The following is a 27,213-nucleotide window of genomic DNA, read 5'->3' as shown; positions in this document are numbered from 1 at the left end:
ACACACATACACACACATACACACACACACACACACACACACACACACACCATAGAAAGGACTCAGTGTCAGGAGGAAACAGTTTGGGTTCCAGTATCTGCCCCGCTTCTGTGGGAAGCCAGTTAACTTCCAGGAATTGCCACTTGAGTTCTCACTCTGACACCTCTACCCCTGACAGTCTCATTCTGTAACCCCAGGCTATCTTGAAACTGTAGCACAGGCTGGCTCCGAAGCAGGAGGATCATGCTTCACTCTCCTAAGAAACTGGGTGTAGAAGTATAAGCTACTCCTCCTGGCCATCACTGTGCTTTTAAAGCAATAAAACAAAGAAAACTGACTCCTTTATCATCCTCCAGCTTCCACATTAGCACCAGACTTGTGCTTACCTGGGCATATATAGTATACATACGTTCACCCAAATAAATAAACATCAAATCCGACCCACACCTGTAATGCCAGCACTTGGGAGACTGAGGTGAGAGATTGCTGCAAGTTGGAGGCGGGGGGGGGGGGGGCTTGGTGCATATAGGTGAGAGGCACAGAATTGTGTGCCGCCCCCGCCCTCACTCCACCCCATAAAATACTCTCTTACTTCAGCTGAAACATGAGGCTGAAAAGAGAAAATGGCACACAAGGGGGAGATGGAAAAAGGAAGTGGGGCTGAAGGCTGAGAGAGTTGCTTGTGTGTTGGAATAGAGGTCGTGGAGTGAAGGACAGGGTCAGAGACACTGAGGGAAAGAGCTCAAAATGGAAAAATGTCAGAGTCCTCAGAACAAGGGACCACAGTGAAAACACGTAGCTCCATGGTCTGGCATCCCCGCCCGCTTCAAACAGTCAGGGTTATTTTATTAACAACCCCCGTACTGTCCGGCCCAGCCTGACTCTCATCTGTGTCTGCGCCCTGGGCCTGGAACAGAGCGCTCACCATTAAGCCACAGCCATTGCCAGCTCACACCTGTGTTCCTGTGCCTTTCAGGGCCACTGTGAATCCATTGTGAGGAAGGCGTGCTTCCAGCACCAGTAAGCTTGCTTTTCTTAAATGATTTTTGTGTGGGAGACGAGGAGCTGTGTTTTGTATGCAAAACTAACAGTATGGGCCAAGGTCTCTCATCCTGAGGGAAATATTCACCCAGAGCACTCAGGTCTCTCCTAAGTTGGAAGCAGGCAATGACCCATCTCTGATCCCAGGGCGACTTAACAGACCCATCTTATCAAGTTAAGGGAAAAACACCTCTGCTCAGAGGTGAATCTAGGGAAACTGTTTCTATTTGCTTGGTGGATAGAAATCTTTAGAACAGAATGGAAAGAAAATCAGACACAGTTACTTTTTTCTTTTCTCCGGTTACAGTTCAGTCTTTCTGTAGACAGATCCTGGGTGCCTTGCTTGCTGGGGCTGTGTTAGCACAAAGCCATCATTCCAGTGAGTTTGGCCTGTCCTTTGGGCCTGGTGCCCACCTTCTGTGTAGTGGGAACTGGCCTGGAAGGGGGTTGGCTGACTCGGCGCATTCTGTAGTCTTCAGCAAGGACTAGAGTTTCCTCACTGAGTTAGCATCACAGGCAAGGGATAGGAATTTGCAGCCAGGATATGATGTTGAGAATCCTGGCAATTCTCAGCAGGCTGCCCACAAAGTCTCCTTGCGTTTTTTTCTATAAGGAGCCTGGGCATTGCTGGTAGTTATTTGTTTGTTTCTGGTTTGGGTTTTGTTTTTGTTAAGAAGATATGTCATCACAGTAAACCATTTGGCAAAATAGTGCACAGTCATTACATGGTCATACAACTTGAAATACTGGTTTTATTTTTAAATATGTATTTTCTTTCCCTCATACTTGCTATTGGGTTATGTCAGGTTATTTTCATACAAGTATATAATGTACTTTGAATGTATTGCCTCATACTTCCCTGCCATCGTCTTAGTCCCCCTAGACAGTTTCTCTTTCACTTTCTAATGTATATTACTCATATTGCTTATGTGTATGCCGGAGGGCAGGAGAGGGTGTGGGGTCCCTGGTGCTGCAGTTGCAGGCATTTGTGAGTAGCCCAGTGTGGTGCTGGCACGGGGTCCTTAGGACAGAGCAGAAAGCCCTTTAACTGCTCTACCACTGCTGCAGCTCACACTCTGCCATCAGCAAGGTTCCCCTTGGGCTCCCCGACTTGTTCGCCTGTCTCTAGAAAGTGGATGGGGTGGGTTGGAGGCCGGGGGGGGGGGCTTTCCACAACCTTGCACGAATTTAGAGCGATCAGCTTTCTCTCACGGGTCACGTGGTAGGGTTTAGTCATCTGAGGTTTCAAAGAGGTACCAAGAAAGCACTTAGCCCCGCCCTGCACTGCCCCACACAGTAGCTTCACAGTTGTTTTCTTCTCTGGATAGTGAGTGACACACAACTTTGCTGTGCTAGCAGCATCTGAGTAAGAAGAGTGCTAAGACTGCTCACAGGCCTTGTGCTCAGAGGCAGCAGGATTTTAACAGCCTAATCTCTTTCCTAGGTTTGTCTGAAGTCTTTTTGTTGATATTGTCCTGATTATGGCTTTTTTGTTCATTCCCTTCTCTTCTGGTGTGGTTTGTGTCGGAGACTGAACGTTACGCAGCAGCCAAACTTGCTGCCTGCTGAGGCTGGCCTTGATCTCACTACCACACCCAGGTTGTTTGGTTCTGCTGTTTGGGTTAGCTCCTTACCAGTCTGGAAAACTGACTACCATAAATGTAAATGTGGGCATTTCAGTCTCTAGTCTCTAACCTTTGCATTGCTTACACCTGAGGATGCAAAACAAACCAAGTCAAGGTGGAAATCCTTCTGAGGGAGGTCTGACAGATTTCAGAACTTTCGTGTGCGGACAGGCCGGCAGGGAAGATCCACCTGTCCACGTGTTTCTCCTTCTAGATGCACAAGGTCCTCCAAGAGGTGGGGGTCACTCAGAGTCCTCCAGCAAAGAGTGGAGGGGTTTCCCTCTCCACTGGACTGTTGCAGAAGGGTCCAGACGGGCCAGTCATGGAGCAGGGGTGAGATTTTCTCGTCCTCACAAAAATCAGTTCTGGGGTCAGAACTGACCTCCGCCTGCTTTCAGTTACACGGCACCTTCTTCCACTATTAATATCTGAGTTCAGTGCGGAGGGTGCCCGCATCTGCAGTGTTTGATTCGGAAATAGGCCAGGGAGAAAGGAATATGGATGGATTACACTGGCTTTCCTTCCCCCCTCCATGTCCGTGTTTATCATGATGTTTCTCTTGATTTACGGTAAAAACACAACAACAAAAGAAACAATTTTATCAGCAATCACTTTTTAAAGTCTGAAGGGTGTGCACCTTTCTCCATTGTGGGAGTATTCGTACACATCAGTAATTACTCTCGAGAGAGACTAACCTAATTACTCTGATATAGCCACCAAATCGAAAGTAGGACGTTAAATTCATAGGAATGTTATTGGCTATGTTTAACTGATTTCATTGTTTCATAAGAGAAAGCTTTTAGCTTGATATTGAATATTCTTTCATTAAACCAGAAAAAAAATAATTTTTTTCTGTTTCAGTGAAAGAATGCCATCAGTAGATGGTTAAAAAATAGTTGTCCAAATTATTCCATAGGACTCTATTAGAATTATATCATGTAATTTAGTTTTGCTACCAAAAGAAAGCAGGCTTGGACTAGCTTGGTTCCCCCCTCTGACCCTTGGAGGAAAAGTTTGTGTTCAAAAAGAAAGAAACTAACCTGTCTGTGGTGTGTTTACATAGCCATATACAGGCCCAGAGAGGCCGCTCCATGCTAAGCGAGTTCCCGTTGGGCTCCCAGCACCCACATGGTGGCTCTCATCCAGTTCTGGGGGCTCCAACGGCCTCGTCTGTCCTCTGAAGGCTACATGTGTGTGGTGCACATGAACTCAATCAGGCACATAATAAATAAATCATAGCATGTGCTATTGTACAATGTTCTAGGTAACTCAATCCACAGATAAATAATAGCATGAATCATTGTACTATGACCCTGGTAACTCATCCCCTATAGAGTCAGAGTGATAAAATACAGTCTTTTTTTGCTATGATTTTATGTTACAGTCGTCAGTAATATGACTACTTATCATCTCTTCTAAGAGACCATAGCCTTCTATCGCTCTTTTTTTTTTTTAATTTTTACTTTGCAGGACTGGGCATTGCTTAGGTTCGAGGGCATGCCATCTAAGCCTTCTACCCCTGAGTTCTGTCCTTTGCCTGGGACTTTATCATCTTAAATAGAAATGCTAGGAGACTCGGGCTTTCATGTGGTGGCATGGTTTGTGTTTTATGCTAATAGGCCCTCTGGAAGCCATATTGAGTATTTAATGTCCCTGCACTGCGCAGTGTTGAATGTTTGCACCCATGATCCCAGTTGTTAACCCAGGGGAGAAGCCAGCAGAGTAATGACTGGCTTTATTTTCACTCTTCTCTGCAAAATCTTCTCACCCAGATGATGGGGAGAAACTAATGGGGTGGAGCTGGAGTGTGTGAAACAAGTTGGTGGTAACAAAGAACCTAGTGTGCCTTAGGGGCTTGGGCAGTTGTAACCAGGCTGTGGATGGTTATACTGACAATGAATCCCCGTAGAAGGGAAAAAGGCAGGCCCGTGCAAACTAAACGTGCCCAGAGCCTTTCTGTATGGACCAGCCAGTTCACAAAGTATACAAAACATCAAGTAAATATTCTTCAACAGGGGGTACGGGGAGTAGGGGCTGGAGCGGCGGCTCAGCAGTTAGGAGCACTTGCTACTCTTACTTGAATTCAGCTCCCAGAGCCCATGCTCGAACCCATGTGTAATTCCAGATGCAGGGGACAGATGCCCTCTTCCGGCCTCCCCTGGCAGTTTCGGAGACTTGTCTTACCATTCGGAGCTGACGGGTTTCTCTTTCCTCAGGACACCTGGATGATGACGGATTACCACACGGGTTCTGCACTGTCACCTACTCCTCCACAGACAGATTCGAGGGCAACTTTGTGCATGGAGAAAAGAATGGACGTGGGAAATTCTTCTTCTTTGACGGCAGGTAGCCCTCGCTGTTCTGTTTTATTCAGGGGCGTGGGGATCCCCAACTGTTTCAAAGAAGAAAAGATGGTACAAATGGAAGAATTCAATTAAAAGCTTGTATGTGGGTCATGCAAATGGTGAGAGTAAGCCCAACGTGTATGCAAGGCTTTGGTGACCAGAAGTGACTGTGGTGGCTGTGCAGAAACCAACCTGAGGTGTGCCGAGCCTGGGATGTGTCCGTCCAGTGATTTTTGCCATGGTAGATTTAGGGGCCGCTCCTGTCTTGCACAAATTCATTTCATGGCCACCTGGTAACGGTAACATAGCTTAATGACATCACACAAGGTGGAAGGCAGGAACAGACACCCACAGTCTGACCGCCTCATGGACCATGGCATGTATATGCCCACGCTCACATATACCCACAGGCACGTACATCATATATACACACATACACTGGCACAAATTCAATGCCTACCGGTTCCCTGGTTCCCAGGGCTCTCTTGCAAGGTGTTGGCATCAACACTGCCTCTCTCAGAATCCCTCTTTCCAGAACGTAACTCCCCTGCCTCATTTCCATGACCGTTCAATCATAGCTCTTCTTCTGGAAAAATGTCCATTTTTTACTTTGTGCCGAGGTTATTTTTATATTCATTCAGCAATGTATGTTTTTTTTGTAAATGGCTGATTTCCCCTCCCCACCCAAGGAGAGATTCCTTGAGTGCACATCTCTGTCTATGATACCTCCTGTGCTTTGTGAGACAGTCTCTTAGCGTGATAGTGTAAAATAATGATAGTAAAGTCCTTGCCAAGTGGATGTGGGAGCTGAAAACAAGTTAGAGCTTCTCCAGATGGCCACGCACGCGCAGACACACTCACACGCACGAGCGTGTTCGTACTTTGAATTTTGGTGGTTAGATGAGGCTAGCCAACAAGGAACTGATCCTTAGGGGAAACATTCCAGCAGATTGGTTGTATTGGACGGCACACCTTCCAGCTTTATGGGTTAGACTGAGCATTTGAACCAGCGTGCCAAAATGTGTTCCCTGTTAGCCACAGGAGACTTTCCCTGAGCAGGCAGGGAGGGGGCAAGTCTCCCTGAGTGCCTTCCTCCATGTGCCTTGCTGGCCGCTTCTGACCTCAAGTGCCCTATCTGGTCACCACGTGCCATGCGCGTGCAATAATTTGCATGTCTTTCATGAAATGGCGCATCTGGAGGAGAGGTTAAAGCATGTGTCCAGTCACCAAGTTAAAGCAGCAGAGACTTAGTTCAAGAAACTGAGACCTCTTAGCCTCTCTGATCCTGAGATAAGGACCTGTGTGTAGTTAGTTAGCAAATCAGATTTTGAGATTCTGGTGGTGCCGCACGGTCTGGATGGAGCCTCACACTGGGGGTGTGTGGTCCAGAGATTACTATGGAAAAGATTTTCTGCCGCTAAAGAAGGCTTTGATATTTGCATCTTTGATTTTGCCTGACATGGCTAATTTGGGTGTTTAGTACAATTTAACTGTTCTGAGTTCCACCAAAATTTATAAGCATAGAGCCAGAACTTGTCATTAGCCTAGAACTGGGAGAAGAAAAAGAAAAAGAAAAAAAAAAAAAACAAAGAAACCCAAAGGCATCTACTTCTAAGCTGTGGGTGGAATGGTAATTTTAGGGAGTCGTGTAGTCTGTAACCCAAGATAAAAAGCGAGGTCATTTATCACATGTGTAATTATTCTTCGGTTCTGGGGAACCCAGGGCCTTGTGAATGCCAGACAGATGTTCTACCGCAGAGCTTCCTCTCCTGCTCTTTAAACGCTGCCTGGCTGCCCTCAAACCTGCTGTCCCTCTGCCTCTTCCTCAAGCGTGCTGGGGTCCCAGTGTGTGCCTGTGGAACCCAGAGTGTGAATATTTATTTTCAGTGCTGTTCCTGGACATGCCACCTAGGTCTCCGAGTACTTACTACTGCATGCCTTACCGTCGTCGTGTGTGTGTGTGTGTGTGTGTGTGTGTGTGTGTGTGTATGTGTGTTTGTATGTATGTGTGTATGTGTGTGTATGTGTGTGTATATGTGTGTATGTGTGTGTATGTGTGTATGTGTGTATGTGTGTGTGTGTGTATGTGTGTGTATGTGTGTATGTGTGTTTGTGTGTGTGTATGTGTATGTGTGTGTATGTGTGTGTATGTGTGTATATGTGTGTATATGTGTGTTTGTGTGTGTGTATGTGTATGTGTGTGTATGTGTGTGTGTATGTGTGTGTATGTGTGTATATGTGTGTATGTGTGTTTGTGTGTGTGTATGTGTGTGTATGTGTGTGTATGTGTGTTTGTGTGTGTGTGTGTGTGTGTGTGTGGTGTATATGTGCACACATGTGTGGAGAATATAAAGAAGAAAAGCTCCATCATTGCTCAGTGACATGAACTTTGATTTTATGTTTTTTTTTAATTACACAGATTTATTTATTGAGTGGGGTTAGACATTACATAGATTTATTTATTGAGTGGGGTTAGACATGCCACCAGTGTTTGTGGAGGTCACAGCACAACTTGCAGAAGCTGTTTCTCTCCTCCTACATGTGGGTCCCACAGTGGAGCTCGGGTCCCCAGACTTGGTGGCAAGCACCTCTGCCTGCTGAGTGTGTTCAGTGTTTGTTTGGTTTTAGACAGGCTTGAAACTCAGCAAGCAGGCTAGACTGAGATTACTGTCCACACCACCACACTTGTCTTTCTTTGTTTTTAAAGTGGATTCTGGAGGACTAAACCACACCCTCACATTGGCAAGGCCAGGGGCTTACCCGCCGAGCTATCACCCCGAGGCGGGTAATCCCAGAGACGGTCTCTGAGGTTGATTTCCTGTCCTGTTGTGTTCTGCTTAGAGGGATCCCTGTGGGCTGAGGGGAAATGAGGACACCTAAGGTTTCCCAGGTTGTTACAAAGTGCTTGGTTCCGTTTCACAGAAACTGAAGTGGAAAGTCATGGATCCCGGCCTCTCATGGGAGGCAAAAATCCTTTCTGTGTTCCTGACCGTCTTCCAGCTTTTGTTGGAGCCAAGCTCAGCAAATAAGTATATTTGGATTTACAGTCCCATTTCATTGATGAAGAAACTAAGGCTCAGAAAGGCTAGATACCTTTCCCAGAGTTCCCTAGTTAATAAGAGTTACAGTTAAGATGAATTCACTCCTACGTTTTCTTTCCTTCTTTTCTTTTGCTCTTTTTTTTTTTTTTTTTTTTTGACAAGGTCTCATGTAGCCCAGGCTGGCCCTGACCTTACTATGTAGCTGAGGATGACCCTCCTGCCTGTACCTCCCAAGTGCTGAGATTACAGGTATTAAACACTGGCTAGATTCACTTTTAGAGGTAATTTGGGGTTTTTTTTGTTTTTGATTTTGCCTTGTTTTGTTTTGTTTTTTAAACTACATCTGCCGCTCCCTTCTGACGAGCACTGAGGGGATGGTGACGGGTCTGTTTCCTTTTTCCTGAGCTTTCTTCATTGTCTTTGAGATCTTCTTACTGTTCTTCTTGGTTGGATGGTTTTGATTTTTTTTTTTTTTTTTTTTTTTTGTAGCTAGCCCTGATTGTCCTGGAACTCGCTGTGTAGACCAGGTTGGCTTTGGAGAGCCTCCTGCCTCTGCGGTAGGATTAAAGGTGTATGCAAGCAACCACAGCCAGCACTTCTTCGCTGTACTAAGTTGTGAAACTTTCCCAGGAGCCCTGGGATGTACTTAGCTTCTCCGTGGGTGCAGGAGCACTTGCTAGGCGCCTGGCAGAGGCAGAGCACATCTGCCCAGTGCCTGGGGGCGGGGCTGGATGATGATGGTGACCATCCTGCTAACCTGATGTGTTACTATATAGTCTTAGTTCATGACAGTGGCCTAGAGGCCCACTATGTTAGGGAAAACATCCAAGTGTCACATGTCATACTGTTGATACGCCCGTCTGCTTCCTTCCTTTTTCAACAACCAAACTACTCCAAAAAGTGTAGCGCCCCCCACCTCCCATCAGCAAGCAAGCAATTCAGCACCAGACGCACATTCCAATTCAGTTCTGACGATGTCTACCTTGGGTAGTGTTCGCCTCTCATGATTCTGGAGGGCTGGAAGCTTTGGGATCAAAATGCTGTTCAATTCGTGTCTGCTTCCTAGCTCACAGAAGGATGCTTGCTTATACCTGCCCTTCATCCTCCCATGGTGGAGAAGGAAGCCAGAGAAAGCACGCTCCTTGTTTTTTTTTTTTTGTATAAGGGCAGTGAGCCCACAAGGGAGGACCCCAACTTTGGAACCTGGTACCCCCACCATCTCATCTCTTAGGGCCACCCCATTGGGGAATAAGACTTCAATGTACAGGCTTTACAGGGGCCTAAACATCCAGTTCATGGCAGTTCGTTTTCAAGGGTTTTTATTTAAAGAAAAGAACTAGATTTTGCTAATTGCTGTTATTTTGAGCCTTTGTGATCATCAGATTCTCTAGACCCGCATCCTCTGTTAAAAACAAAAACAAAATCAAGTTTGAAGGTGTCCAGCATATGGCCAGACGCATTACAGAAAGCACCTCATCCCCCTTGCTCCTCCCACCTCCAGACGGTAAAGGTCTCAGCCGGAAGTAGCTTGTGTTCGCCGGAAGTAGCTCATGTTAGCCGGAAGTAGCTTTAGCAGATGCCTTAGGGCTCCTCACTTTCCGGGGCTTGCAGTATTAGGTAATGGCCCAGCCGCACGAAATCATCCCTAGAACGATGCTCTCAAACTAAGTTTAATTTGTTAGAGATGGGACTTGAAAGCAGAATTCATTTTTCTTTCTTGACTCTAGCGTTGACGAGGACACACTAGCAGGTGTGTCCAGCCCTTTTATTGGGAGTCGGTGTTATTCAGACTTTTCAAGTAATAGTTACCCCCAAAAAGTCAATCTTAAGGTTTTTTTTTTAAAGATTTATTTATTTATTATATGTAAGTACACTGTAGCTGTCTTCAGACACTCCAGAAGAAGAGGGAGTCAGATCTTGTTACGGATGGTTATGAACCACCATGTGGTTGCTGGGATTTGAACTCTGGACCTTCGGAAGAGCAGTGGGATGCTCTTACCCACTGAGCCATCTCACCAGCCCTCAATCTTAAGTTTTAAGCAAGCTTGAGATTTAGTATTGGCCATATTCATAGCTATCCCAGGCCTTAAGCAGCCGGAAGTTACAGGTTGCAGGCAGCTGCTAGAGGAATGATGGTTAGGCCCATGAAGTAGAAAGGACAGAAATTCCTCAGTCCCTAAACCATGAAGAAAAGTCAGATTTTCTAAATATCTTTGTGTATTCAGATACTATAGCAGTGACTTTCAAATGGAAGTATGATAGTATTTGAATAAAATGCAGGCACATCCATTAGGGTGAGAAACTGCTAAATTTCTCCATTGTTTTGAGTTCTATTTCCTAATTTCACTATCGCTGCAAACCTAGCACCTCATAAAATGAGCTTTGGTAAAAACAACACCACCAAAAACAGGCTTTAAAAAATAAGACAGCCAATCTGTGTATGTGAGGAGAAAGAAATGTAGTTAAATTCATGTTTTCCTTAAGCTGTCCAGTGTTTGATCCAGGTGCCATTACCAGAAAAAAATCAATCAGTCAATCAATCCAAAGACCTTTTTTGTTATTTCTTAATATCCTGAAGAATCCTGCCACATGTTAAAAGGAAACACAGATTAAAAACATTAAACCTGGGCTGGTGAGATGGCTCCATGGTTAAGAGCACATTGTTGCTTTTCCAGAGGACCCAGGTTCGAGTCCCAGCACCCACATTAGATGGCTCCCAACTTTAACTCTAGATCCAAGAGATCAAACACCCTCTACACACACACACACACACACACAGAGAGAGAGAGAGAGAGAGAGAGAGAGAGAGAGCGAGAGAGAGAGAGAGAGAGAGAGAGCCTACAGTTTCAGCACCTGGGAAGGGGAGGCAGGAGGATCAAGAGTTTATCATCAGCTGCATAGTGAGTGAGTTCAAGACCAGCCTGAGGACATGAGACCTTATCTCAAACAACAGTCAAATGCAGAGGTGAGCACAGTGGTGCGAACATGTAGCCCCAACACTAAGAAGACAGAGGATCATTGGAGGGCCAGCCTAAGCTACACAGTGAGATTCTGTGACAGAGAGAGAGGAGGGGGATGGAAGGGGAGAGAGGGAAGGAAAAAGGACATTATGTTAAAATTTTTTTAACATAAAAGATATCTATTCCTTCCTCTTCCCATTCAATTGGGTCATACATAAATTATTACAGAAAGAGAAACATCTTTCTTGCATCCCTAAGAATGTAGTTTTACGGGCTCTTGAGTCTGGCTGAGCTGTAGACCGTTTGCTGTCTATCCCCGCATAGGAAGGACTGAGCCCTGGACTGTCAGTGCTAGGAAGTGCCCGGGAAGCCAGCTGGGCAAAGCTGTTTCCTGTGAGAGTGGAGTGAGGTTGGGCTCACAGGCAAAGAGGCAGCGCAGCCTCTCAAAACAGTGAGGATCAGGATCAAAACAAGATGTGTCAGCAGAGGCGCCTCCTCCTTTAGCGCTTGGGAGGCAGAGGCAGGCAGATCTCTGAGTTCTAGGCCAGCCTGGTCTACAGAGAGAGTTTCAGGACAAGCAGGACCAACCCAGTATGGCAAAAACAAAAAACAAACAGCCATGATTCAGTGGGTAAAATCTCTCTCCAGATGACCTGAGCTCGGCTCCCAGGACCCACAGAGGAAGAAGCCGATTCCCAAAAGTTGTCCTTGTACCTCCAAATGCAAGCCATGGCATTCATAAACTGAAAATATGTGCGAGACACACGAATATTAACGTGTCCCAAAGACCCGTGGCTTCAATATTTGATCATGAATCTGAGCAGTATTGGCATGCTTGTCTGTTGGGGTAATGCCCACGTTACACGGGAACACCTAAAGTCAAACAGGACTAGCAAATAAAAACTTAGAACACGTGGTTCAATTAATAGCTCGAGCAACAGCAACAAAACATTTTTATATTTATATCTTATCCTCAATATTTGGGCTACACACCTGCTGAAGTTTATAACCTGTCTAGAATTCAGACTTTACTGGGCGTCTTATATCTTACCTGACAATCCCACCCAGAAATGGAGATGGTTGATTCACTTCCCTGCAGTCTATGCCCCATCTCCCGTCAGTTGATTAGCAACTCTCTAGCGGCTCTCTTTTTTTAATTGTGTGGTTCTAATGACAGCTGCGGCTCATTAATTCAGCTTCACTGAGTTTAGAGTTTTGATTATTTATGCAAAAGCGATGTTAAAGTATACTTTATTCCTTTCGTGAATTTAATAAGCCTATTTGTCATTGATAATACAAACAAACGGGAAAGAGAACTATTTATCCCCTTGGGAGACCACAAGTAGTGTAATTACAATGAAATCAGGAGCTGTCAGTGCTCGGGCTGTGAATTTCATTTAATAATTACAGATCGTTCTCAATCACAAGACAAGGCTTTGCTCGGCAGAGGCGGGGGCAGCCTGCTCAGTCCCTATGCCTCGCTTTGTTCTACCTGCCCCAGAACATGACGTACATCATGTCCGCTTGTCCCACTTAACCTAGTACACAGTGTCCGCTTGTCCTAGTGTAAAGTATGCGTTTATCCTGCCTACTGGGTACGCAGTGTGTGCTTACCACGAAGTATTGGGCTGTGCATGTTCTGTGTACCATGCTGGCAAGGGCCCCATACAATGCTCACCACATAGATGATTTTCAAGGCTTGCTTGCTGAGTCTGTGTATAGAAGCTGGTGTTAATCAAACCATCGTGATTTCTGAGTACCTTATATTTAATTTTTTTAATCTTTAATTACATTTGTCTACTTTGTGTGTGGATGTTATATGTAGGGAGGCGTAGGTGCCCTGAGCTGCAACGTGGAAGCCAGGGCACAACTCATCTCCGTGGGTTCTCCCCTTCCATAATGTGTGCCCAGGGGATCAAACTCATATCCTCAGGTTTGGCAGCAAGCACCTTTACCCACTGAGCCTTATTGCGGACCCTAACATTTTAAATTTTTAAAATGACTTGGATTGCCCTTTCCTTTATTCCATATAGAATTTTTTGATAAACTTAATTCCATTATATAAGGAAATTGGACACAAAACGTATTTCTGACCTTCCAAATGTATTTTCTGAGGACAGAGGTAAGAAAAGAATAGTAAAATTGCCATAAACATACTGTGAGCTTTCTTCTGGTCCAACACTGTGGGGCTCAGTCTCCGTCAGGCTGCTAATGAGACCAGCAGGGTTGAGCCTACAATCTTCCTCCTTTACACCACTGATTATGTATATGAACACATGTGTGCAGCTGACACACACACACACACACACACATACACACAGCGTATGGCGCAAAGGTCCCAAAAGATTATCTTGTAACCTACATGTTGAAGCAGCGATAGCATCTAGATTTGTGTATATAGATTTGCGTTGTTCATACAATGACAAAATCATCTTAGGACACATTTTTTTCAGAGCCCGTCCCTGTCGTTGGCGAACACATGACTGTAAAACAAAAATAAAGCCTCCCCTGTCAGAGAAGACAAAGAAGAGCCTTTTGATTGGGTTCCAGCTGTCACTGCTTCTGTAGTCTACAGTATTAGTGCCTTGGGAATAAGATGACCAGTTGCATAAGCTAGGCCATACCTGAGTGACTGAAGACCCCTATATCTGCGCCATCCAAGGGGGTCAGGGAGTGCTGGCCCTCAGGGGGAATCGAGGGACCATCGTGAGATGAGTGTAATAGCAGAAATGCCAGTGCCCCGGTGTAAGCTGTGCATCTGCCAGGCCATGGAGACACGGGGAGGAGAGACTTGTTCTCAGCCCAACCTGTGGCTTTCTTCTTCTCTCTTTCCTTTGGCAGAGATAAAAGAGGGAGGGGGAAAAGAGATTCATAAGAACCAGGAGATTGTGGGTTAAGGCTTCCTGGAACCCAGGACCTTGGGCATGTTAGGTAAATGTCCTACCAATGAGCTGACATCACCAACCATTTGTCCACCTTCGGCGTTGTCCCTATGGGGACTCCGGGTATTGTTCTGAATACATGTAAGGGCTGAAACAGCTGAGCCAGTGGAATGAGAGAACCAACAATAGCAAGACATGCTCTACCTGCTGAATGTATGCTGGGGGGAGGGGGAGGGGGAAAGGAGAGAGAGAGGCATGAGGGGGAGTGTAGCACCAGTTCATCAGGCTGTCCTTTCTGTCCCCCCTTGCCCCGCAGCACCCTGGAGGGGTATTATGTGGACGATGCCCTGCAGGGCCAGGGCGTTTACACCTATGAGGATGGAGGTGTTCTCCAAGGCACCTATGTGGATGGGGAGCTGAACGGACCGGCCCAGGAGTACGACTCTGACGGGAGGCTGATCTTCAAGGGACAGTACAAAGACAACAATCGACATGGAGTGTGTTGGATCCATTACCCAGTAAGCTGCTGCCTGTTCACTCTGAGAAACAAAGAAAGGAATGTGTTTTAAGACAGCGTTTTGACTCCTCACAATAAATAGTAAATATGTATCCTCTGTGAAGCCGTGATCAGCCGCGGAAGGAAGGAAGGAAGGAAGGAAGGAAGGAAGGAAGGAAGGAAGGAAGGAGGGAGGGAGGGAAGGAGGGAAGGAAGGAAGGAAGATAGGAGGAGAGGAGAGGCAGAATCTCATGCTGTAAATCATCTGGCCTCAAATTCACTATGTAGACCAGGCTGTCCTCAAACTCATAGAGATCCACCTGCCTTTGCCTCCCAAATGCTAGTATTAAGGCAAGTGCCACCACACCTAGCAGCTATTGCTTAATTTTCTCTAGTCTCTTACATGTGAGATTGAATTCAGCAGTTTCTGGTCTTTCTGGAGTTACTACACCCCTGCTGGAGAACAGCAAACACCCTTCCCCAACCCCCTCCTCAACCCCCAACCCTGGCTTGGTCCCTTATGCACTCACGAGGCTTTCACTTGGGTCTCGTGGGAGGGTCTCTGGGCTGGCTGGCATACCTCAAGTTCAGTGAGACCCCTGTGTCAGGGAATAAAGCAGAGAGTGATAAATCAGGACACCCAGCGTCACCCTACACACAATTGATTTGTATTTATTTTTGAGACAAGGGTTTCCTATGTAATCCTGACTGTCCTAGGGCTCACTGTGTAGATGAGCCTGGCCTTGAACTCAGAGATCCGCCTGCCTCTGCCTCCCTATTGCTAGGATTAGAGGCCTGAGCGGCTGGGCAGTGGTGGCGCATGCCTTTAATCCCAGCACTCGGGAGGCAGAGGCAGGTGGATTTCTGAGTTCGAGGCCAGCCTGGTCTACAGAGTGAGTTCCAGGACAGCCAGGGCTACACAGAGAAACCTGTCTCAAAAAAAAAAAACAAAACAAAAAAAAATAAAAAAAATAAAAAAATAAAAATAGAGGCCTGAGCCACACATGACCAGCCACACAATTGTTTGTTTGTTTGTGTTTTCATCAGTTAAGCTTAGTTTATGCATGTGTGGGCCCGGCTACTACTAGGGAAGCCTGAGACAGAAGGTACGCCTGGCAGTTAAGAGTGCCTGCTGTTCTGTCATGAGGTCGGGAGTTTGATTCCCACTATTGGAGGCTCCAAGGGATCCAACACCCTTCCCTCCCTATTACCCCAACTTTTCCCTGACACAGTACATTTTTCAAAAAGAGCTGTGCCCTAAGGAAAAGATGTGATCACTCTTTGTCCAAGACTTCTCAGGCATTTTTAGGCATCTTGGTCAGCTCTGACCCATCAGGCATTATTTGGGTGACTGTCTAGGTAGGGGCCGAGACGCCGACACGGGGACCAAGGTACCTGCAGTTCCTGGAGGGTGAGAGAGGACTTCTGAGTGGCCGGGCTGAGCTCCGTGCGGCCTGGAGCTGGGGCGCTACTGACATCTGAGAGACTTGCCAGAAAAAAATGAGCGGAGCCTGTGTAGGCAGAGGATGAGAGAGAGCCGAAACAGGGATTCCCAGAGACTCCCACACCCTGTCATTTCACTTGTGACTAGGATCGACGGAAGTCCTGTGATAAGACGAAGGTATAGCTGAGACCGTCTCCTGCAGTCATCTCACTGACTGTAGCCAAACCTGAAAATGACTTTTACAATGACATTTTTTTAGAGAATAATAGTTTACGTGTTCTTTGACGATATCATGCATGTGTATGCAGCATATCTTCATCATATGCATGCCCAGCCCCCCTCCCAATCCCCCAGACACCCCCAAAATATCAGCTCCCACCTTTGTGTCCTTCCCCCCTTCTTTCCCCCCTCTCCCCACATAATCCCGAGTCCAACTAGTACTGCTGCGGGTACATAGGTGGGGCCAGCCACTGGAGCAACATTTTATCCTCTGGTCTTATCAGGCACCGTGAGAAGACTCTGTTGGGAAAGAGGCACTGGGAAATAATAACAAGCTCTCTCAGAATGGCAGACAGCACATGCGTTATCTGTTGAGGGTGGGAGGGGCTGATTACAGCCCAAGGCTGTCTGGGGGCTGAGTCAGTACAGAAGTGGGCATCAGTGTCAGGCACTGGCTTGCTGGTCGGCACTGCAGTCTCTTTAAACTGGAGGCGGGAGGGGAACACAGAGCCACTACAGGCTTCTAGGTCCCTTCTGCTGCTAAAGCACTGGAACTCTGAGGGACTTGGGCCATCCTGGGAGTGACAGGACAGTGCCTAAGACCCATTGTAGAGACATCCCAAACAGCCTTTATCTTCTTAAATCCCCACCCAAAAGAGAAATGTGCTGTCAACAAGCATTTGGCCTACCTTCTCACCAATCCCGCTAGGGGGAGCCAGCGAGCAAAAGGAACCAGACAATGGCCTCTTCCCCATGCTCCTTGATAGATAGAGCTGGGTGGTATTTGTGCCATAGCATGAATAATTAAGAGTAGGAGACGAACTATTCTGCCTGTTGTTCCTGTGAGATTGCTCTAAGAACAGCTTCTTTTCAAAAATCTCCCTCTAATTATGACACAAAAGTTTTGCTGGTGATATTTCAGTTTTTGAGACAGTCTTGTGTAGCCCAGGCTGGCCTCAGATTCTCTGTGTAGCTGCAGAGTGCCTTGAACCTCTGACTCCCCTGCCTCTGCCTCCTAAAGGCTGGAATTACAGGTGTGTGCCACCAACTCAGGCTATGCAGAGCTGAGGCTCAAACCCAGGGACGAGATTGTGCTAGCTGAACACCAGCAAGAGGCACCGTGTGCAGCCACAAGAAATTGGTTTGGTTCGGTTTGGTTTGATTTTTTTTTAGCTTCCAATGCATTTTATTTTATTTTATTTTATTAGTTAGGAAGCCAAAGGATTTATGTTTTGTAAGTGCAAAGTAATAAATTCAGCTTTTGAGAGAAAAGGGTGTGAAGCCCTAAATACAGACTTATGTCTGCTTCAAATAAGCAGTAGTGTGGTAGGTAGCTCCTGTTAGTTACCGCAGCATGTAAGAATAACATACACTATGCGCTAACACACTGCGGCTCAGCAGTAGCAGCCTGAAGGTAGATGGCACAGAAAGGACCATCCCATTTACACTACATTAGTAAGAGTTAAGGTCAGAAGGACAAAGAGCGACTAATGTCTGTCTGCATTGTCTGCCCACGAAAATGATGCTGTACAGTTTTCCTCATAGGTTCTGAAATTTGTTTCAGTTTATAATCTCTCCCCCACCAATGAGCGGCTAGACTGTGTCAAGCTGTACAATTGGTGTGGGTAAGGCCACTTATCCCTGTCCCAATAAGCAGCACTGAGGGTCACATGAGTGCCACCCTGCGTTGCTACTTTGTATAACTGTTCCTAGATCTTTGAGCCGAGGACATTAACCAAGCTATCTGAGGCACCATGGTATCAAATTGTTTAGCAAGCTTGGTGAGTGATGCAGTAAGGACTTCCAGCAGAGGACCCATCTCTTGCTTCCTAAATTAAATTATCCACAACACTGTGGTAGCCCCCAGTTCAACTAAAACGTGTTCGTGGGATGACTTAGTGAGAAGAGGTGTCTACCACTAAGCCGGACAAGGATGGGTCTCCTGGGATCCACATATCAGAAGTTGAGAACTGGCTTCTGCAGGTTGTCCTCTGACCTTTACTAATGCACCATGGCACATGCCCACCCGTGCAGATACATGCGCACACAGGGACACACACACACAAAATTAAAACACCAAGCATTTGTTGGTCACCTACTGTGACCCTGGCACTTGCCAAGACATAGAATTACCCTGGCCTTTGTCCTAAGGAGAGAAGCAAAGCTGACCCTTCTCCTGGAGGGAGGCAGGGTAGCCACCAATGAAGAAGGAAAGAAAGAAAGAAAGAAAGAAAGAAAGAAAGAAAGAAAGAAAGAAAGAAAGAAAGAAAGAAAGAAAGAAAAAAGAAGGGAGGGAGGAAAGAAAGAGAGAGAAAGAAAGAAAGAAAGAAAGAAAGAAAGAAAGAAAGAAAGAAAGAAAGAAAGAAAGAAAGAAAGAAACGATGTAGAGGAGACAAGACCTTTTATTTATTTATTTTTATCACTTAGAAAATACAGACAACATTATCGTTACTTATGTAGCCCAATTTTTTTTTTCTTTCTTTCTTCCTCCCCCCACCCCCTGCGCCCCAACTTTGGTTTTCAAGATGAGGTTTCTCTGTGTCGCCCTGGCTGTCCTAGAACTAACTCTGTAGACCAGGCTGGCCTCACAGAGATCCTCGTACCTCTGCCTCCCAGGTGGTGGGAATAAAGGTGTGTGTCGCCACCATGCCTGACTGGCCCAAATTAATTCTTTTTTTTTTTAGATTTATTTATTGTTATATGTAAGTACACTGTAACTGTCGTCAGACACACCAGAAGAAGGCGTCAGATTCTATTCTAGATGGTTGTGAGCCACCATGTAGTTGCTGGGATTTGAACTCAGGACCTCTGGAAGAGCAATCAGAGCTCTTAACCACTGAGCCATCTCTCCAGAGAAGTGAGTTGGGCCTCCTGCAATTCCAGCACTTGAGAAGCAGACACAGCGACCACAGTGAACTTACAGCTCGTCTGTCCTAGATAATGAATCCAAGGCCAGGCTCAAAAACATAGCAAGAACTTTTCTTGAAATAAAAAACCAGAGCCTGGCGTGGTGACGCACACCTTTAATCCCAGCACTCGGGAGGCGGATTTCTGAGTTCGAGGCCAGCCTGGTCTACAGAGTGAGTTCCAGGACAGCCAGGGCTATACAGAGAAACCCTGTCTCGAAAAACCAAAAAAAAAAAAAAAAAAAAAAAAAACCAGAAAGAGAAAACGGAAGGAAGACAGATGGACTGTAGAGATAGTTCAGTGGTTAGAGCACTGGGTAATCATCCAGAGGACCCAAGTTCAAGTCCCGGCACCTACATGGTGGCTCATAACTGGCTGTTACCTAGCTCCAGTCCTGTTACCCTCTTCTAGTACATGCACACAGTGCACAGACATACAGCAGGCAAAACAGCTGTGCACACAAAATAAATTATTTTTAAAAGAAAGCTTTAAGATGTGAGACCATACTGGGCAATTGGGGCGTATGCCTTTAATCCTAGCACTTGGGAGGCAGGGAGGCAGGTGGATCTCTGAGTTTGAGGCAAGCCTGGTCTACAGAGCGAGTTCCAGGACAGCCAGAGCTATACAGAGAAACCCTGTCTCAAAAAACCAAAAAATAAAAATTAAAAAAAAAATGATGTGAGACCATATGAAATGTTTGCACTATGTTCTGAGTTTAACGTGTTTGTTTCTTAAATATACCTGAAGCCAGAGTGCTAGTAACTAATCCAGTACTAGTACCCTGGAGTACCTCTCAGTCTCCTCCTCTAAATGAGGCATGCATGCCCCTATGAGTAGAACATTCCAGAAGTCCATTTGCATGTGACAGAGGCATCAAGAGCATTCCCTCTTGTCAAAAGCTCTAGATTTTTTTTTTTTTTTTTTTTTTTTGCTCTAGATTTTTAAGTTTAAAACTCAGTATCAACATTCTTCACTGTGGGGTGCAGATGAGAACTGTCTTGAACTCGTACCCTACGGAGGAATCCTTTATATAATATCTCCGCATCTGGGTTTCTCCCGCCAGGATGGGGGCAGCCTTGTCGGGGAAGTCAATGAAGATGGAGAGATGACGGGAGAAAAGATCGCCTATGTGTACCCTGACCAGAGGACTGCGCTCTATGGGAAGTTCATTGACGGAGAGATGCTCGAAGGGAAACTGGCCACCCTCATGGCCACCGAAGAAGGGAGACCACACTTTGAAGTGACGTTGGGAAGTAAGTTGGATCTGCTTCCAGTGGAGTGACAGGTTGCAGAGGTCCCTTCCCTTCTCTGAGCAGCCCACTTTAATGGAGCGTCCGTCAGGTTTGGGAAAAAAAAAAACCAACAAAAAAAACAGATCCCTTTGGCCCCTCCCTAGTTTATGACAGCAGACACAGGTTTCAGCTGGTCTAGCCTGGTCTGACCTGGTGGGGCTGAGCCAGGCTAGACTCTGAGCTTCTGGTCAGATTTGATCTGTGTTTTTTGGTTGGGCCCTATCTAAAGGCACAGTGGCCATGTTGGGCAAGAGCGTCTCACAGTGGCTCATAGATGTGTCAAAGAATAACCAGACGATACCAGCAGGGCCTCCTGCAGCCTCCCCCTGGAACTTTCACTCACGTATGTTGCAAGTCACATGACAAAGTGTGAGAGACAGAGGAAGTGTAGCGTGTGTGTCAGTGGGATATGCAGAGGAGTCACGGGAGGAGGCGCCCATCTATGCACACACACATGCTAAATATATGTAAAATCCTTTTTAAAAGTCACCATTACAAGAAATAGCAAGAACATTCTTTGCTTTCTTGGTGCTTTTCTGTATATTCACTGTTATTCTAGGAGCCGTGGAAATAGCTCCATAGGAAAGCGCTCGCCACCCAAGCTTAGAGACCAGAGTTGGAGCTCAAAATCCCATGTACAAAAGTCATGTGGCACTGGAGACGGGGAGACGGGGAGACGGGCAGATCCCCAGAGCTTGCTGGCCAGCTCCAGGCCTGCAAAGTCTCAGAATCACGAGGTGGATGGGACCTGAGGACCAGCCCTCAAAGTCACCCTCGCACATGTTGCCGCTGGCAATCACACCAACACACCGACACACAAGCATAAACTCATTTAATCACGAAATGAAGGGTGGTTTTTTTGTTTTTTGTTTTGTTTTTTTGTTTTTTTAATTTAAAATTGAATGCCTGCTATTCCATCCCACCTCTTTGGCAGGTGAATGGTGGCAAATGCAGAGATCTATGGCTATCCAACATGCCTGGTGCTTACAGAAGCCAGAGGAGGGGGTTGGATCCCCTGGACCTGGTGTTATAGTTGGGAGCTGCCAAGTGGGTGCTGGGAATAGAACCCAGGACCTCTGCAAGAGCAGTCAGTAATCTTAACCACTGAGCCATCTCTCTAGCCCACTACAAGAGTTGTGGGCTTTGTTTTGTTTTGTTTTCTTTGAGACAGTTTCTCTATGTCCCCAGTTGACCTGGAACTTCCTCTGTAGACCAGCTGGCCTCAAACTCAGAGATCCGCCTGCCTCAGTCTCCCCAGTGCTGGGGTTAAAGGCGTGCGCCACCACTGCCCAGCTCCATCACGGCATTTTAAGTGGGATCTCGTGGTGCGCTTTGACTTTATTCATTGTGCAGCTCTAGAGTTCAGACTTTGGACCTCGCACATGGCGGCTAAGTGGTCTCGAGTGGGGCTCCAGCCCTAGCCGAGATACAAATTTAAAACTACCCAAGAGGCAGAACTTTAAGTCACCTGATTTGATTCTCAAATTCCATCAAATACCGCCTCATGGTCTGGGTCATGTTGTCTTTCTGAACGTGTGGTGCAGGCTAAAGATGGATTTTCCCACTTCCAAAGGTCTGGATTAAAGGAGGTGCTTCCCACTGCAAATTATTTAATTAAGAAAACAGATCCCTCACAGGTATATGGAGCCACTTGGATTTTGGTTAGTTACAGATGTAGTAAAGTTTTACAACCGAGGAGAGCCATCACACTACCCTCTGCCTGCTTCTTTTACGGGCTGGTTCCCAGGCCCCTGCGTATCTGATGTCTGAGTTTGTTTAAATCCAAGAGGCTGCTTACCACAGATGCACTGTGGGGCCTGGGGAGAACATGATACCTAAATTCCTCTGGGCTCCCTGCCTAGCTTCATGGCTCTCCTGCCTCCTGTGTAACCAAGTTGCCCACCGCAAAATTCCACTTTTGAAGTCCTTAAGTGACCTGACCCTAGGCTGTCACTGGCTGATTTGGGTTTTCTAACTTAAGTTGGAGGTATTATTCATTTAGGTTAACATTGTATTTTTTTTTTAAGATTTATTTATTATTATATCTAAGTACACTGTAGCTGTCTTCAGATGCACCAGAAGAGGACGTCAGACCTCAATACGGATGGTTGTGAGCCACCATGTGGTTGCTGGGATTTGAACTCAGGACCTTCGGAAAAGCAGTTGGTGCTCTTAACCTCTGAGCCATCTCTCCAGCCCCTAACATTGTATTTTAAACAACAGGAAAGGGGTCTGGTAACCATGACAACTACTGAAGACCTGACTGATGGGATTGCTCGTGTGGTCTTGGTGCTAAAAATAATTTGCTTTATAGGACTTTACCCCCCACCCCGTTCCAAATCTTGTTTCTTTGTTTATGAACCCTCGGAATTTGCCGAGGTTGACAGAAAGCCTACAGTGATTCTAGGACAGTTGCACACCTATCTTCAGGAACCATCACTCCCCAGGTGCTGAGCCACCGAGGCAGAAGCCAAATGACAGTTAATGTAGCCTGGAGAGCAATGTTGTTCTTAATTCTGTGAGGCTTACTTCACAATCAGTACAGGAATCAAGTGCTGGACTCTGCTGTAGCGTTTACAGACTGTCTGGTGTGAAGAAAACCTCAGAGAAATTTAAAAACCATTATCCAGTTTGGTCTAACCAGAAAAGACTGAAAATTCTATGAAAAAAAAAAAGTGGTTTTTGGTTATTGTTTGTTTGTTTTTGTTTTGTTTTGTTTTATTTTTTTGGTTTGTTTGGTTTTTTTTGCTTAAAATTTTAGGTACCCAAGCAGGTTTTTAAGACATTTGAATAAAGGAAAATCAACAAATAGGAATCCTGAGAGTTAAGTCTGATGGTTGTCCGTTAAGACTTAAATTGAACCAGGCCTGGTAAATGCAAGGTCTGTAATCTCATCCACTCAAAAACTTGAGGATTACAAGGTCAAAGCCAGGCTGGACAACTTAGTAAAGACCCTGTCTCCTACTAAGTGGGAGGGTGGGGTGGGAGGAGGGGGCAAGATTCAAAAACATAATCAAAGAGTAAACGGGCAGAGGTCGACTTAGCTATTCGAGCTGGCACACCAGGTTGGCACACAGGTTGGCACGTGTGATTGATTGGGCCCTCCCGTGACGAGGAACACATCTGCATGTGCTGCTGGGCTCTGCCCCTGAACTCACATGTGGATTTGCCTTTCAGGTTCCGTGTACCACTTTGATAAATCGACCTCCTCCTGCATCTCCAGCGATGCTCTCCTTCCAGACCCTTATGAATCCGAGAGGTAACTATTTCCTTGTAACTTTCACGGCCCTGTGTGTGCCCTGGCGGTGGGCATCCTCGTTCTCCTGTGTCTCTCTGTTCAGGCTGGGTTCCTGCTCAACCCAAGCCCCTCCAGAAGGAGCTCTTTTCCTTGGCACATCTTCCAAATAAGGATTTGGATACCCTGAGGAAGACCAGTTACAGGCTTACAGCAAGCCTGTCCGTAGAAAGTGTCTACATTATCAAGCCAGTTCATCTCGTCCTAGAACGAATGCTCTAGGAAAGGTGTTGGGTCAGTCAGTCAGTCAGTCCTTTCAAATGTCCCCTTTCCCAGGACTCTGGGTGGATGGGGAAGCAAGCATGTAGAGATGTGAGAACAACGTCTGAAACCAGTTCTTTCCTTCCACCGTGTGGAAGGGGTCAGGCTTGAAAGCAGGTGCTTTTACCCACAGAGCCATGTTGCAGGTCCTGTCAGGGCTCCCTCTAGCCTCCTCCTTTCGAGCCTGACCTATAGCTTCAGCACAGCTCCGGTTCTCTGCAGCCTTACCCTTGGACCACAAAACAACTTCCTTATTCGTCGGGGAAGACAGGGTAGAAAGTAATGGTGATCACAAACGCTCCCCACCTAGTCAAGTCTGGCCGCTTCCCGCCTAACCTCTGCAGTTGGCTGCCCTTTAGCTTGGCCTAGGTGCTCAAGAGTTCTCATCCTCCAGCAGCTGGTCTGCTTCAGAGGAAGGACAGTCCCCAACCCCCAGGGCATGGGTTATCTCTTGTTTACTTTCAGCTCCCATCTGAGAAAGCAGCCTTCTGAACGAGCTGATCCCACGGTCCCACAGGCAGGGAGAGAATGCCCTCCTTTTTTGACAAAAGGTTCTGGCCCAGGGCCAGGGTGCAGACTGTTTTCTGTGTTAGCCCCAAAAGACTACAGGGTCAACTGTATCTACCAAGCTAGGGTGCTGCTGTGAAATTCTGCATAGCAATACTCCCAAACCGCTTAGCAGTTTACAGGGGCGAGCATTTTGTGTTACACGCATGGTTCGGAGGGTTGGCTTAGGTTCAGCCATTTTTTATTTGGGCTTCACCAGGCTCAGCCAGTCTAGGCTGGGCTCCAGGATTCAAGTCGGGTTCAGGTCTGTTTCACATCTCTTCATTCCAAGACTCTGGCTAAAGGAAAAACAACCCCCAGGACATTTTTTTTTTTTTCCAGGAGACAGTGGAAACTGGAAGAGACTGGCAGAAACTCACCACGTCTCTTAACACCTGAGTTCCAGCAGCAGGGCCTTCCCCTGTGTTCTTCCAGCAGAGTCAGCAGGGCGGGGGGATGTACAACCCTCCTGCGCTGAAGGGGGTGTCATGAGGTCACCTGGCAAAAGGGCGAGATGTATCATTCTGTCACAGGAAAGGGGAAGAATTGGAAGCAATAGTTCAGATTTCCAGTCCATAAAAATAAGCCAAAAATTACAGATGTCCAGCCTCTAGCAGGGCCATCCATCACAGCGCGTGAAGAAATGAAAGCTTGGTTGGTGGAGCATAAGTGTCTATTACATCCACTCCACAACCAAGAGTGCTTGACTTGTAAAGCTGTGCGTGGGAACCTTTTTCACACTGGGTAACAATGTGGAAGCTTGGAGGCCTTGTGATGTCTGATGCACAGACTCATCACTGCCTCTGAGCCCAGCGGCGGTCAGACACAGTCTTCAGCAAACTGGGGGGAGGCCACTGTATCTCAATAAAACTTTATCAACAAAAACGAGCAGCGGTCAGATTTGACCGGTAGCTAGCTGACTGCTGCTTTAACCCCTTTGTTTGGAAGTTCTTGTTGGATATATCTCATTCGTTGTCACCTTTTGTGTAAACAGTCCGTCTTGGCATTTAACTAAGAAATGGTCTTTGTTATCTGGCTTTGAAAAGCTGGGGAATGTTTGCTTGTCTGGTAAATCATCCTTGGCTGTAAATGTTATCTTCCTTTTCGAAAAGGTATGGGAAGCTTTAGGAATCTATAATAATTACTCCTTGTTAAAGAAGTATTTTTTTTTTAAAAAAAGATGTGTATGAGTTTTTGCATGTGTATCTGTGCACCATGTGGGTGCCCTGTCCACGGGGGACCAGAAGAGGGTGTCAGACCTTGGCACTGTGTTACAAATAGTTGTGAGGTGCCATGTGGGTGCTGGGAACTAAACCCAGGTGGTCTGGAAGAACAGCCATCTCCCCAGCCCTGGGGAAGATTGTTTGAGGCCCAGGGATACGGCTCCATTAATAGAATGTATTATACCTGGTATTCTCAAAACCCTAGGTTTGATCTCTGGCACCACAGAAAAATTGGGCACTTGAGGTGGAAGCAGAAACATTAGAAGTTCATCATTATCCTCAGGTGGTTGTCACTGGGTCCCCTGAAAGCAGACGACGGGGATCTCTGTGAGTTTGAGACCAGCCTGATCTACATAGAGAGTTCCAGAACAGCCAGGGCTACACAGAGAGAACCTGTCTCAAAATAAAATAATAATAAAGCATTAGCTTCTGTTGTCGTTGGCTCGGGAGCAAGTCTGAGGCCAGCCTGAGCCAGATCCCTCCTCTAGAGGAGCAGCGTAGAGTTCAGTTTGAATGCAGCGCTTACAGGGATACGAGGTGTTTCTGCCATCCCTGTTGCTCACGTATTGCGGTTCACTTTCTTGACCCACCCCACCCCACCCCCTCCTTTGTTGAATAATTGGAGTAATTCATAATGGAACTTTGGTGATTGACATGAAGTGACAGGTCACGCTGAAAAGCTCACGGTTTGATTTTTATTATCATATCTATTCTTAGGGTCTATGTTGCCGACTCTCTCATCCCCAGTGCTGGAGAAGGACTGTTTTCCAAGGTAGCAGTGGGACCCAATACTGTTATGTCGTTTTATAACGGAGTCCGAATTACACACCAAGAGGTAAGTGGGAAAGATGTGAACCCAACCTAATCAGCTGAAGGCCGTTAGCTTAAGCAAGCCACTTTCATGGTCATAGAAAATGGGACAATGGCACAGTCATGTGTCTCCTCTAGACCACACCCAACATCTGAAACCCAAGATCTAGTCGGATTCCTAATAATGAGTTAATGGCCTCCAATGTGGTATGGCTTTAGGAAAGTTCCCTGCTCATGCTAATGCAACATTCTACAATGGTCTCCGTCTTGCCAGGAAGAGTTTTAGTGGGGAAAAAAAAAATCCAAACTCAAAAGCTAAAAGTTGAATCAGGCAGGGTGTGGTGCTGCATGCCTGTAATCTTAGCACCTGAAAGGCTGAAAGCATCGTGAGTGTCGTGCAGGTCCGTTACACAGCAGTGTCCCCATCTGCGTCTCAGCCCCTGAAAATGGGATGTCAGGCCAGGCATGGACCCGAACCCCTGCATCTGTGAGGATGAGGCTGGAGAATCATGCGTCCTGGGCAAGCCTGGGCTACATAGGTCAAGGTCTTATCTTGGGGCTTGGGGGTGATGAGGAGATGCTGCAGGGATTTAATGTGTCTGCCTTGCAGGGAGGAGGAAACTCATCAAGTCCCCAGAGCCTCAGTTTTAAAAGCTGGGCATGGTGGCATATGCTTGCAACCGTAGTACTGGAGAGCTGCAGGCTGGGGGGGCCCTGGGACTCACTGGCCTGCCAGCCTAGCCTGCTGAGGGAGTTCTAGGCAGTGAGAGACCCTGGGAGGGAGGGAAGGAAGGAAGGAAGGAAGGAAGGAAGGAAGGAAGGAAGG

At 46.5% G+C, this 27,213-nt stretch overlaps 1 protein-coding gene across 1 annotated transcript in view; it reads left to right on the top strand.

Moving 5' to 3' along the window:
• Positions 1-27,213, top strand: part of Setd7 (SET domain containing 7, histone lysine methyltransferase) — a 42,800-nt gene that overhangs the window by 5,618 nt on the left and 9,969 nt on the right. The window contains exons 2-6 of the mRNA XM_021196333.2: positions 4,883-5,012; positions 14,211-14,412; positions 20,024-20,213; positions 23,430-23,511; positions 26,295-26,412. Of these exons, the coding sequence (XP_021051992.1) occupies positions 4,883-5,012; positions 14,211-14,412; positions 20,024-20,213; positions 23,430-23,511; positions 26,295-26,412 (722 nt within the window). The remainder of the gene's footprint in view (positions 1-4,882; positions 5,013-14,210; positions 14,413-20,023; positions 20,214-23,429; positions 23,512-26,294; positions 26,413-27,213) is intronic.

The sequence above is a fragment of the Mus pahari genome, chromosome 4, assembly GCF_900095145.1.
Source record: "Mus pahari chromosome 4, PAHARI_EIJ_v1.1, whole genome shotgun sequence".
In the NCBI taxonomy this organism is placed as follows: Eukaryota; Metazoa; Chordata; class Mammalia; order Rodentia; family Muridae; genus Mus; species Mus pahari.
Note: the sequence above shows the minus strand (reverse complement) of the source record. Positions and strands in the feature narration are given on the sequence as shown.